Raw genomic sequence first — 14,045 nt, 5'->3', positions numbered from 1 at the left:
TTTTTCAAATTTTGGACCAAACATTTTGGGTCAAATTTTAGTAGATGTCATTCATGAAGTAGATATTTGTAATTGTGTTGATTTATAAAGTGGAAATGCTGGTCCTCGCTTTGTCAGCAACCTAGTCCTCAGTATGCATCAAGTACAAGAACGTGTGTGTGTGTGTGTGTGCGTGCATCAGAAATAACTCTTCCACATCATTCACTCAACCTGTTCCACCAGTGTTGTCAAGTTATCAAGGACTTGAGATCAATTAGATCAGGGACAATTATAGGCTTATTCGGGTCAAATCTGAAACGTATGCTTTGGGCGGAGATGGTGCTCGTTCACAGGGTTACAGACCAACGGATTGTTGACACTCGTGTGTCTGTGTCTGTTCAGCTTAGTGGTGTAAAATGTATAGAAAATACCATAAGTAATATAGTTTTAAGTTAGTCTTAGTGTTTTCTTGTGTTGTTTTTATGTCTAACTGAACAGCACTTTGGTCAACACTAAACCATGTGCATTTTGCAGAATAATGTGTGAAATCTTGAATAATATAGATATTTTTCTTCAAAATAGTTGTTAAATTCAGTGTTGACGAAGCCACTTGGGACCAACATTAACGTTATGATTGTGCTTCCTCAGTAATACAATATTTCTGTTTTTTATGGGGAACTGAATGACCACAATAATAAAGAAGTACATGATAGTGCAGGGGTGTCACATCAGCATGATTGTTACCCTCAAAGGGCCAGATGTAACTGTCATATAGAATAAATGTAACTAAATGTAACCAAATATCATGTAAAATGAAGGTAACTACTCCGTAACATATTGCTGAATAACTTTCTGTATTTATTACTTATTCAATTTCACTCGTCACATGATGCATATACAATGATACACTGAGATCTAGCGGCGGTGTCGTCACTTTGCGGGTAACACAATCGCCATGCATTGTGGGAAATGTAGTTTATGGTCAACGCACGCCTTAAAGCAGCATAGATCTATTTTAACACAGATTTTTAAGACCAGTTAATCATTCGCGAGCCACATAAAATGAGGTGACGGGCCACATCTGGCCCCCGGGCCTTGAGTTTGACACGTATGATAGAGTGTCAGTGTTTTTACCCAGAGATCAAAGCTGTTCTCGGGAAACTCCTCAAACATGTAAAAACTTATCAGAAACACTTATCAGAAACTCTCACACAGTTACTGAGCAGCGCTCGTGAGAGAGATTGTGAGTGTTTGGTGAAAGATGAGCCAGTGGAAATGAATTTTCTGTGCGTACAGAATTAAATTAGTGTTTGTGTGACTTCCATCTTGGATATTTTTTTTTATTTTGCTTCTCCACAAAACAATCCATCATCTACAAAGAGGATATTTTGAAGGTCAACCTCGTTGTGAGTATTAATGATTAGTGACCTTGTGGTCACCTTCACAGGTCTCCATAATTGTGACATGTTCTCATCCATCACAGTAAAGTAGTGGTGGGCGGATCGATCCAAAAATATCGATATATCGATCTGACATTGGTATTGATATTGATCAATATGCCAAGACCTTGAAATAATACATTTATCCCATTGAAACGTGTTATTTTAATTTTGCTTTATTTTTGTGTTCTACTTGAAAGAAAATAATTTTTTGTTTGTAACATTTGGTGTGAAATGATAATTTACACTTTGTTTATTTAAGAAAAGAAGTGCACTGAAGGGAGATAATTTATTTTAATTTGTTCTCAAGTGACAACTGTGTGCACTGTTTTAAAATATTTTACTTATAAACTGTCCTGGATGGATTACTATTAACTTAATTAACTAATTAATAATCCAAACTAAAGGACGGAGCATCGTGAAAGGAACGCTGTAAGTATCGGTATCGTCAGAGGCGCAGCTTGTAAACAAGCAAGGCAGGCAACTGCTTGGGGCCCCGAGCTGATAGGGGGCCCCCGACACTCGGAGCCTGAGGGCTGTTTTTACTGAAATGTGCAGTGACCAGCCGCCTCCCCGTCCCCCTTAAAAAACAATGGGCAATTTACAATGACATCTCAGTAGGAAACCTCCCTAAAGGGGCCCAACCTCACTTTAACCTGTGTGAAGTTATCGTTCTGCAAGTTGGAAAATGAAGAGGATTATTCACAGTGTAATGCATATCTTTTTTACTCAGTTTATATATGTTTTTTTTCAGTTATTTACAGTATGCTATTGTTCTATATATTTATATTGTTTTATAATGTGGGTTATTTACAGTGTGATGTAGTTTTCTTTTACTACGTTTATATAGTTTTTAAAAAAGCTATTTACAGTATTTTATTGTTCTTTACATTTATATTTTCACATACTTAGGTTTTTCCATGTTATTTCATTCATTTTGAAAAAAAAAATATTTTGAAGTCATACATTTTCTGTTGGTGTCAGATAATTTGTAACATAATGGTGATGAACACTGGTTGGAAGGAAGGGCCCCCTGGGAATTTTTGCCTAGAGCCCCTACAGACTCTAGAATCGCCTCTGGGTATCGTATCAGTATAGCCGATATTGACTGGTATTGGATCGGTATCGGATTGATACCAAAATGTGCAGTATCGCCCACTACTACAGTAAAGTATAACCTTTATCATAAGTAGAACATTTTTTTTTACACTTAAACATAAAATCCAGAGTTTGTTTCGTAACACGGTTCGAATTAGCCCGGTAAAGCTCTCATCTCATCACATGTGTGCAAAGCCGCTGCTCAACAGGACAAGGACCGTTAATCCTTCAACCTCCTGAAGTGTCCACGACGCGTTCGAGGCGCACGGATCCACTCGCTGCTCTCTCTGACTTGTACTGCAGCTCGTGCCTTTTTTTTTCCTCCCTTTTTCTTTCTTTCTTTTTTTTTTTTATTCAGCCGTTAGAGGAACAAAGGCGTGTCTACAACTGAGTCATGCTTATAGCCAGGCGCGCTGCGATAAGCATTGCCTCTCCACTCCTCAGCGCTGTGTGCACCGGCACAACATTGACCAGCAGCAGCCACACACAGCTCTCCACCATGGCCCAGCACGCTCCTGACCAAGTGGTGTTCAACAAGCCAAAGGTAGGCGACTGGCACCAGCGGAACTCCAGCGTTTATCAATTTACACTGGAACCGCACTGAATTGTGGAATTATTTAAAAAAAAAAAAATGTTTTTGTGTGGTTTTACGCGCACGCTGAAATGCGTAAACACAGTTTTGAGCCCGTGTGACACAAAGAAGGACACCGGTTAATAAAAGAAAACAGGACAGAACATGATACCTTGGGAAAAACTAAATGACTTACACCTTTCTTTTTGTTTTATATCCGCGTTTGAAAGGGGGAGGTCTTTGTTTTAATTTTGACAAGCTGACTATTTTGTTGTTGACAGAAAACAAGTTGATTATTGCTTGAAAAAAAACTTAATAAATAAAAGATTCAGCATTAAAGCACACTTGTGGTAAGAAAAGGAATCCCATATACTGGGCTTTAAATGAGCACACAAACGACAGGAGATTAGAAAACGACAGGGTAAGATACGATGATGGACTGGGATAGTGTAGGAGCTTGATAACTCCAGAAGATGGCAGTAATGCAGCATCATGGATGCAAGCTGCCGTTTATGTGTCACAGAAGAAGACCCTGAAAGTCAGTAAATAAACAAGTAGAAAGTGGATTTTCTAGATGTCAGATGTCAGATTTCAGGGTTTTTTTTTCTGCTAAAATGGAAGAAGCCTCTTGGATGAGAGGTGAGACATCTTCAAGAAATCCAGGTTACACTCAAAATGACTTCATGACTTTTGGAGAATCTGCTGTAGAAACACAGACAACTCTTGAATTGTAATTTGCATGTGTTCCACTGGATGTTTGGGAGAAACTGAGCCGCAGAATAAAGCCCCGGAAAGTACCTTTAATGTACTGTAGTTTGACATGCAACACAGGCTACCCAGGCATGAACTGCATACTCATCCATGCCCTTTGGAGTCCTGTGAGATAAGCGAGCATGTCTGTATATCTCTGAACATGCAAATCTCAAATCGGAGCTGATAAAAGCAGAGAAAATGACTGTTTCAGTGAGGTGGAGGGAGAAGGGGAGGGAGGGGGGGCTCTTTGTCGTCACACACACTGCGAGTGTGTTTGAGCGATGCTTCATGAATTGTAAAAGGAGAGTAGTCCTGAGGGAGTGGTGGCTGCTCGCAGAATTAATCTTATTAAATATTGATCAGCTGTAGTAAAAGTGAAACCACCAATGGGGTCGTTTCACTGACACAGCAGCGACCTTCATCAGTCCAACATGCTTGTACCGAGTATGGCCACAGTATAGTAAGGGTTGGTAGTAGTATATAGACGGGTAGTCTTAGTTCCCAAACCTGCCACTAGGGGCAAACATATCAATTTAATATAAAACTAATTAATTATGCATAAAATAAAATTGAAAAAAATTGAAAAAATGCGCATGCGCGAAGGGGCGGAGTAAGGCGGGGATGCCCTCCTTAAGGCTGTAATGCATCAAATGTTGATATTAATGTTTTTAGGGGTTATAAGGAGCTTATCCAGGGAACTGTTCATGACCCCTGTTACAGGCAGGAGGAGTGTGTGTGTGTGTGAACAATGTATGGGTTTCCTGTCGTGGACTGCCGAAGTAAACTAGCACAAGGCTAATTATGGTGTAAATGTGTGTGTGTGTGTGTGTGTGTGTTAAGCTGATGCGCAATGTATGGGGCTTCTCGTCGGGGACTGCCGAAGTAAATTAGCACAAGGCTAATTATGGTGTAATGCATCAAACAGTGACATTAATGCTTTAAACGGTCAATGGTCCCTTTTTCACAACCGTTACAGACAGGATGTATGTGTGTGTGTGTGTGTGTGTGTGTGTGTGTGTGTGTGTGAGAGAGAGAGAGAGAGAGAAAGAAATATTTTAATAAAAGAAGCTTTAATACTTTCAATCGTATTCATGTATATTACCCCTTTATCACCATATCTATTTTCTGTCCTCACTCTACAGCATACCCTAAAACAATCTACTTCAACACATAAATCCAGTTTTTACTTTCCTATGTCAATAGGCCCCAACCTTTCTATCTCCAATGTTCCTATCTAATAGAGTTCTTGTCAAGACTACAGCTATGTACCCTATTCCTAGTTTTGGATACAAATGTAAGCTAAAAGGCTTAAATGTATTTTATTCCAGATCTTATGAGTCAGAGTGTGTGTGTGTGTGTGTGTGATTACCCCACCCGTCTGAAATGTGTACCAGCATGGCAGGACAGAGGCAACATTTTCATACTAGCCAGGTCAAAGGTTGCTGGTCTGGCAAGAAAGGAAGTAAGGAGGGGGGTGTGTGTGTGTGTGTGTGTGTGAGAGAGAGAGAGAGAGAGAGAGAGATGAGACACATTTAAGGACAGGATATGTGAGAGATAATTTAAGAAAATAAGCTTTAATACTTTAAATCTTATTGATTCACGTATATTATACTTTTATCACCATCTCTATTTTCTGTCCTCAATCTTACTGCGGCCGCTAAAGCAACATCCTTCTACACATACATATAATCTTTAGTAAGTGAGTAAGGAGCGCCCAAGTGGTGTGCAGTATGATGAGGTCTTTTGAAACACAAGTCAATTTAAAATGGTGAAAAAGGAAGGTTTTGGTGAATAAAGTATTTGTTTTTCAACAGGCAAACACCAATCTACTTGGGAAATCACATTCAAATGTTTCAGATAAACAGTGTTTGACTTTTACAGGGTTGGAGAGTTTTGTATCTACTGATATTCTCTTTAGAGACTAAGGTGGCCCTCAAATAGTGTTTCAGATTAACAGTGTTTGACTATTTGTACATTTTTGGAAGAGATTTTTTGTTTTAAACAATCTATTTACAAATAAAATGAAGGGACTCCGACTCCACTAAACAATCTACACAGGCATCATCTAGGCACTCTCCCCCCAGGACACTGCTCCTATCTAAGGGAATTCTTGTAGAGACCACTTCTAGGTATCACATTCCTAATATTGGATACAAATGTAAGATAAAAGTGAAGTTTCTTTAAAAATATTTTGTTTTTACTGATATTCTAAGCTGGCCGGCAGAGAAAGTGATGGTGGACCCATTTATGACCCGTTTACGATCAGACAGTGTGTGTGTGTGTGTGTGTGTGTGTGTGTGTGCATGAGGGTGGGGGCTGGGGGGTTAGAGAGAGAGAGAGAGAGAGAGAGAGAGAGAGAGAGAGGGGGAGAGCAAGACATACTTTAATAAGAGATTCTTTACTGCATTCAATCTTATTCGTTCAAGTATATTATACTTTTACCGCCATTTCTATTTTCTATCCTCCCTCTTACTACAACCACTAAACAAGTCAAGACTTAAGTGAGAGAGGGAGGAGCGCCCAATTGGTGTGCATGAGTATGATGAGGCCTTTTGAAACACAATTCAAACTATTTAAATGGAGAGAAATGTAGGTTTTGTGAAAAATGTATTTGTTTTAAAACAGGAAAACACAAGCCCATTGGGAATTCACATTCAAATGTTTCAGATAAACAGTGTTTGACTATTTGTACATGATTGGAAAGTTCTGTATCTACTGATCTCTTAGTCTCTTTAGAGACTAATGTGGCCCTCAGATAGTGTTTCAGATGAACGGTGTTTGACTATTTGTACATGTTTGGAAAGTTTTTAAAAAATATATTTTTTTACGGAGTATAGTATCTCCTGGTAACGTTTGTAGAGACTAAATACATTTATTCACAGATAACCTTAAGTGACTTTAAATAACATAAACCAATCGATGTATTGAGATGGGTCAATAGAGACACCACCCCCTTTAGAGGAGGAGACAAATAAAAGGCTAGCATAAAAGGCTAGCATTCAGGAGCACATGTCTTGCCAATACCGATCTGACTACCCTAGCATGGAGACTCTACGCCAGAGAAGATTTAACTACATATACAATGACTTGAACACCACGGCAAAACTGAACTATGTTAGCGACGTTCTCTTCCAACATGGCATGCTAACATATAATGAGATGGAGGCGATACGTGGTCTAGTACACACAGCTGAAAAGGCTCGATTCTTGATTGACAAGGCTTGGAGGAAAGGAAACGCTACCAGTAATATGTTAATGGAAACCTGGGACAATTACAAGACCCCAGGAACTAAACAACAACAACAACAACAACAACAACAACAACAAACCACCCCAGTCTCCACCGACAATGGACTACAGCCTAAGCACATGCTTCAGATATTGGAGCGTCTCACCAGCATCGAGCTTGAGTTCATCAAGTTGTACATGCAGATTACGCATGGTCAAGGAGCCATTCCTAATGCTGACATTGATATGACGGATAGACTGAAACTAGCAGACGCCATCTCAGCACACTACAAAGATGAAGCCAAGGAAGCCTTGACGGGCCTGCTGGGGAAAATCAATCGAAATGACCTGATCGAAGAAGTCGCTACCTTAGCCGTCACTTCAAGCAATTCAGGACACTCGAATACCTATGCATGCCTATGCATGAAAAAGATAGGGTAATGTTGGTAGACTTTGTGTATCTCGACAATAAAAAAAATAATCTGCCCAATAACTTGACTGATAGCCTACTATTTGAGGGGGTAATGCTGTGTAGAGAAATCACTGGTGATATACAGTTACAAATACTAGCACAGTTGTCAATGGTGATTTGCTACCCAAACAGGGCAGTGTGTGTGGCGGTTAAGCACATTCTTATTCCCAGAAAAGGGTAAAACCTGAACAAAGGCCAGTGTCGTTCATGCATTGAGTTCAAGAATGTCCTAAGATTTGGAGTGAAAAACAACCTTAAACAATAAGTTGATGTTTTTGGTGCGTGTTGCTGTTGATTAGGCTGTACATGGCATAGATGTTACAAGATGTTTTCTCAAATTAGAAAGACAAACAGACCGGGCTAGACAACCATGAGGCGTTTGGTACTTAACGCGGATGTAAAATCTATTTTCGTTGATGATTTAAACTGTTTTCCTCCAAACAATGATGAATTTCACAGGGGTCATGTAGCATGCTTCTGTACCTGTAGTACAGATTTATGTGTTTCGATGTTAAACAGAAAACCAAATGTTAAAAATGTAATGCAGTATCTGCATTACTACTTTATAAAATCCTAATTCTTGTTTTGAGTTCAAAATCAAAAACAAACAAACAAAACTGTTTAATGTGTCAGATATAACAACTCACTAAACACATTCATTCTTATAACACAAGCGATGGTGGGGGAAAATGAAACATATACTATCACCTGAAAAATGCAGGAGGATATGGGGGTATACAAAAGCTAAAAGAGGAGGGGGGTTTGAAAATACCTGTATTTTGTCACACAGATTCTGATTTAGCACAGGGGCACTGAAAACAGAGTTGGTTACACTCTTCACAAAAGCTGCTGCATGCATTTTAAGAGAAACGGGGGTTTTAGTAAAAAATAGACAAGATATATTAGAGGGGACCTTTTATGGAGCAGAGCTGCAAAAACAGCCAGAATATGGCAAGAGTCAAAGGTGTTGAATGGTCTGATAAATTTAACGTGTGGAGACAAATCATTCATTTTCCGTTTCGAATTCCTAACCAAGTTACATACTGAGACATTATCCTTGCATGGCCGGAGAGGTTTTTTTCTTTTTTTTTTTTTTTTTAAATATTATTTTTTATCCGTTTGTTTGTTGTGACAGTGTCTAGCAATTCTTCTACCTCGTATTATCCCGACAACACAATAGCCAAGTGTTAGAACCAAGCTACCCCCAGCCTTTTCAGGGTAATGTTTCTTATGAAGTGGAGGGCCAATAGAAATTAAACATACTGAACATGGACAAACTTTCCACCAAAAGATGCAGAATTTGCTGTGTTTGGACAATAAAGAGGACCGGTCTAACAGTAACCCCGGATTCTACTCAACTATGCAGCAGATAATAACAGAGATAAACAAATGTGTAGGGGACAGCTACGGACTCCTTTTAAGAATCATTCACATTGCTGAAGCAAACAATAGAATGATAACAAGAACGTACGACAAAACCACATTTGGGCTTTTTCCTTGAAAGACGCATGCGTGCTTACAATTGAAAGGGGACATTAATGAATCTGGGGTGATTTCTCCAACAGGGTGTGCACTCTCAGACTTGCCCTCTTTTAAATGTTTCTGCTTCACTAGTTACTAACTCAGGCGGCAGTGATGATGTTTATATGCTGTTTGTTCTAATCATGCCATCAGGTTCTGCTCCTGTCCACTGCTCAGTTCAAGACACCGAGCTTGTGGCTCTTGGTGAAACCTTTAGATTAACAGGTGGCTAAACTGTAGAATCTACATTTGGTTCATGTTATGGCTGTTACCAATCTAACTGTCAAATTACTAAATGATTACTGTTCTAAATCTTAAGACATAACATAACATAACAAGACATTGCACAACTGATAATAGCTCCTGGTCAACTATTTAGTTTTGGTAATATTTAGTTTTGGTCCAATAATCAATTAAGATTCAACCCCATGTTTTGGTGTTTATATGCTATGGTGAGCAGGGGATTAAAGTAACTTTGAGCTTTTTTCTTTTAAGTCAGTATCATTACATTTTTACATAAAGATTATTTGTGTTTACAAAATTGTACTCCCTTGACTACACACGAACATGTTAATTTTAAATTATTTGTGAATATTGGGGTTAATTTTCTGCAACAGAGAAGAGATTATTATAACAGATTTTTGTAAAATAAAAAAATATTGTATAATAAATCAAATTGAATTTATAAAGTTCAATTATATCTATATTTAGTTTCTTAATATTTCCCAAGAGCTCAACACAATACTCGTGAATTGTATGAGAATGTCTCTAATGTAGGTATTATTTTGAAGAGTAAAACAAAACTACTAATAGTTATTTTGACATGTATAAAATATTTAGCAAATCCATCCCCAAACAAATACTATCCATTGTATTACCAAACTAAATCATGGTATTTACATTTTTGCTTTTCACATTTACATTTACATCTTCCAATCCAAGCCAATCCAACTTTATTTATAAAAACTTTAAACACTACAATAGCTGAAACAAAGGACTGTACATCAGAGATAAATAAATAAAACAAACCAAAATAATATTAATTAATTTATTGAGCTTCAAACAATTCCTTTTTCAGTTAAAAATTAACAAATACATGAATAATCAAAAGCATACTTCATGTTTATTTCTTCACGAGAATGTTTCAATCATCTAAATCCCCGGAGAGTAATTTTTATGACTTAATATATTTAATATACAGATGAGCAGAGGTTGGACAATTGATGTGTTTTTGAGTGACCACTGGTTTAAGACCAATCGATCCACATCTTTAGCCCTGTAGGTTTAAGCCACAAGGAATTTGTTAAATAATAACGGGGGACAGAGGGTGAACAGCACCCTATAGGTGTATTTGTTTACTGTATGTAAGGCATTTGACACAATCATTATTCAATAATCCTGTGGCAAATCAGTGGTTAAGAAGCTCCTTAAATTTCAGCTTTCAATATGTAAAATGTAATAACACTATGTTGTAATATTGTGATTTGGTACAAAACATCTGAGCTGATCTGTTAAAGAAGAAATGTTTTGCATACCAAACTGTTCACGTGTACTGTCATACATATTAACAGATCAGCTCAGATGTTTTGTACCAAATCACAATATTACAACATAGTGTTATTACATTTTACATATTGAAAGCTGAAATTTAAGGAGCTTCTTAACCACTGATTTGCCACAGGATTATTGAATAATGATTGTGTCAAATGCCTTACATACAGTAAACAAATACACCTATAGGGTGCTGTTCACCCTCTGTCCCCCGTTATTATTTAACAAATTCCTTGTGGCTTAAACCTACAGGGCTAAAGATGTGGATCGATTGGTCTTAAACCAGTGGTCACTCAAAAACACATCAATTGTCCAACCTCTGCTCATCTGTATATTAAATATATTAAGTCATAAAAATTACTCTCCGGGGATTTAGATGATTGAAACATTCTCGTGAAGAAATAAACATGAAGTATGCTTTTGATTATTCATGTATTTGTTAATTTTTAACTGAAAAAGGAATTGTTTGAAGCTCAATAAATTAATTAATATTATTTTGGTTTGTTTTATTTATTTATCTCTGATGTACAGTCCTTTGTTTCAGCTATTGTAGTGTTTAAAGTTTTTATAAATAAAGTTGGATTGGCTTGGATTGGAAGATGTAAATGTAAATGTGAAAAGCAAAAATGTAAATACCATGATTTAGTTTGGTAATACAATGGATAGTATTTGTTTGGGGATGGATTTGCTAAATATTTTATACATGTCAAAATAACTATTAGTAGTTTTGTTTTACTCTTCAAAATAATACCTACATTAGAGACATTCTCATACAATTCACGAGTATTGTGTTGAGCTCTTGGGAAATATTAAGAAACTAAATATAGATATAATTGAACTTTATAAATTCAATTTGATTTATTATACAATATTTTTTTATTTTACAAAAATCTGTTATAATAATCTCTTCTCTGTTGCAGAAAATTAACCCCAATATTCACAAATAATTTAAAATTAACATGTTCGTGTGTAGTCAAGGGAGTACAATTTTGTAAACACAAATAATCTTTATGTAAAAATGTAATGATACTGACTTAAAAGAAAAAAGCTCAAAGTTACTTTAATCCCCTGCTCACCATAGCATATAAACACCAAAACATGGGGTTGAATCTTAATTGATTATTGGACCAAAACTAAATATTACCAAAACTAAATAGTTGACCAGGAGCTATTATCAGTTGTGCAATGTCTTGTTATGTTATGTTATGTCTTAAGATTTAGAACAGTAATCATTTAGTAATTTGACAGTTAGATTGGTAACAGCCATAACATGAACCAAATGTAGATTCTACAGTTTAGCCACCTGTTAATCTAAAGGTTTCACCAAGAGCCACAAGCTCGGTGTCTTGAACTGAGCAGTGGACAGGAGCAGAACCTGATGGCATGATTAGAACAAACAGCATATAAACATCATCACTGCCGCCTGAGTTAGTAACTAGTGAAGCAGAAACATTTAAAAGAGGGCAAGTCTGAGAGTGCACACCCTGTTGGAGAAATCACCCCAGATTCATTAATGTCCCCTTTCAATTGTAAGCACGCATGCGTCTTTCAAGGAAAAAGCCCAAATGTGGTTTTGTCGTACGTTCTTGTTATCATTCGATTGTTTGCTTCAGCAATGTGAATGATTCTTAAAAGGAGTCCGTAGCTGTCCCCTACACATTTGTTTATCTCTGTTATTATCTGCTGCATAGTTGAGTAGAATCCGGGGTTACTGTTAGACCGGTCCTCTTTATTGTCCAAACACAGCAAATTCTGCATCTTTTGGTGGAAAGTTTGTCCATGTTCAGTATGTTTAATTTCTATTGGCCCTCCACTTCATAAGAAACATTACCCTGAAAAGGCTGGGGGTAGCTTGGTTCTAACACTTGGCTATTGTGTTGTCGGGATAATACGAGGTAGAAGAATTGCTAGACACTGTCACAACAAACAAACGGATAAAAAATAATATTTAAAAAAAAAAAAAAAAAAGAAAAAAACCTCTCCGGCCATGCAAGGATAATGTCTCAGTATGTAACTTGGTTAGGAATTCGAAACGGAAAATGAATGATTTGTCTCCACACGTTAAATTTATCAGACCATTCAACACCTTTGACTCTTGCCATATTCTGGCTGTTTTTGCAGCTCTGCTCCATAAAAGGTCCCCTCTAATATATCTTGTCTATTTTTTACTAAAACCCCCGTTTCTCTTAAAATGCATGCAGCAGCTTTTGTGAAGAGTGTAACCAACTCTGTTTTCAGTGCCCCTGTGCTAAATCAGAATCTGTGTGACAAAATACAGGTATTTTCAAACCCCCCTCCTCTTTTAGCTTTTGTATACCCCCATATCCTCCTGCATTTTTCAGGTGATAGTATATGTTTCATTTTCCCCCACCATCGCTTGTGTTATAAGAATGAATGTGTTTAGTGAGTTGTTATATCTGACACATTAAACAGTTTTGTTTGTTTGTTTTTGATTTTGAACTCAAAACAAGAATTAGGATTTTATAAAGTAGTAATGCAGATACTGCATTACATTTTTAACATTTGGTTTTCTGTTTAACATCGAAACACATAAATCTGTACTACAGGTACAGAAGCATGCTACATGACCCCTGTGAAATTCATCATTGTTTGGAGGAAAACAGTTTAAATCATCAACGAAAATAGATTTTACATCCGCGTTAAGTACCAAACGCCTCATGGTTGTCTAGCCCGGTCTGTTTGTCTTTCTAATTTGAGAAAACATCTTGTAACATCTATGCCATGTACAGCCTAATCAACAGCAACACGCACCAAAAACATCAACTTATTGTTTAAGGTTGTTTTTCACTCCAAATCTTAGGACATTCTTGAACTCAATGCATGAACGACACTGGCCTTTGTTCAGGTTTTACCCTTTTCTGGGAATAAGAATGTGCTTAACCGCCACACACACTGCCCTGTTTGGGTAGCAAATCACCATTGACAACTGTGCTAGTATTTGTAACTGTATATCACCAGTGATTTCTCTACACAGCATTACCCCCTCAAATAGTAGGCTATCAGTCAAGTTATTGGGCAGATTATTTTTTTTATTGTCGAGATACACAAAGTCTACCAACATTACCCTATCTTTTTCATGCATAGGCATGCATAGGTATTCGAGTGTCCTGAATTGCTTGAAGTGACGGCTAAGGTAGCGACTTCTTCGATCAGGTCATTTCGATTGATTTTCCCCAGCAGGCCCGTCAAGGCTTCCTTGGCTTCATCTTTGTAGTGTGCTGAGATGGCGTCTGCTAGTTTCAGTCTATCCGTCATATCAATGTCAGCATTAGGAATGGCTCCTTGACCATGCGTAATCTGCATGTACAACTTGATGAACTCAAGCTCGATGCTGGTGAGACGCTCCAATATCTGAAGCATGTGCTTAGGCTGTAGTCCATTGTCGGTGGAGACTGGGGTGGTTTGTTGTTGT

General features: G+C 37.5%; 1 protein-coding gene across 1 annotated transcript in view; it reads left to right on the top strand.

Moving 5' to 3' along the window:
- Positions 1-2,804: 2,804 nt before the first annotated feature.
- Positions 2,805-14,045, top strand: part of ada (adenosine deaminase) — a 33,275-nt gene continuing 22,034 nt past the window's right edge. The window contains exon 1 of the mRNA XM_083895380.1: positions 2,805-3,060. Coding sequence (XP_083751506.1) covers positions 2,911-3,060 — 150 coding nt within the window. The 5' untranslated portion in view covers positions 2,805-2,910. The remainder of the gene's footprint in view (positions 3,061-14,045) is intronic.

This window comes from Microchirus variegatus (genome assembly GCF_963457635.1).
Source record: "Microchirus variegatus genome assembly, chromosome: 9".
NCBI classification, from domain to species: Eukaryota; Metazoa; Chordata; class Actinopteri; order Pleuronectiformes; family Soleidae; genus Microchirus; species Microchirus variegatus.
The sequence above is the reverse complement of the archived record's forward strand: the minus strand, read 5'-3'. Positions and strand labels throughout refer to the sequence as shown.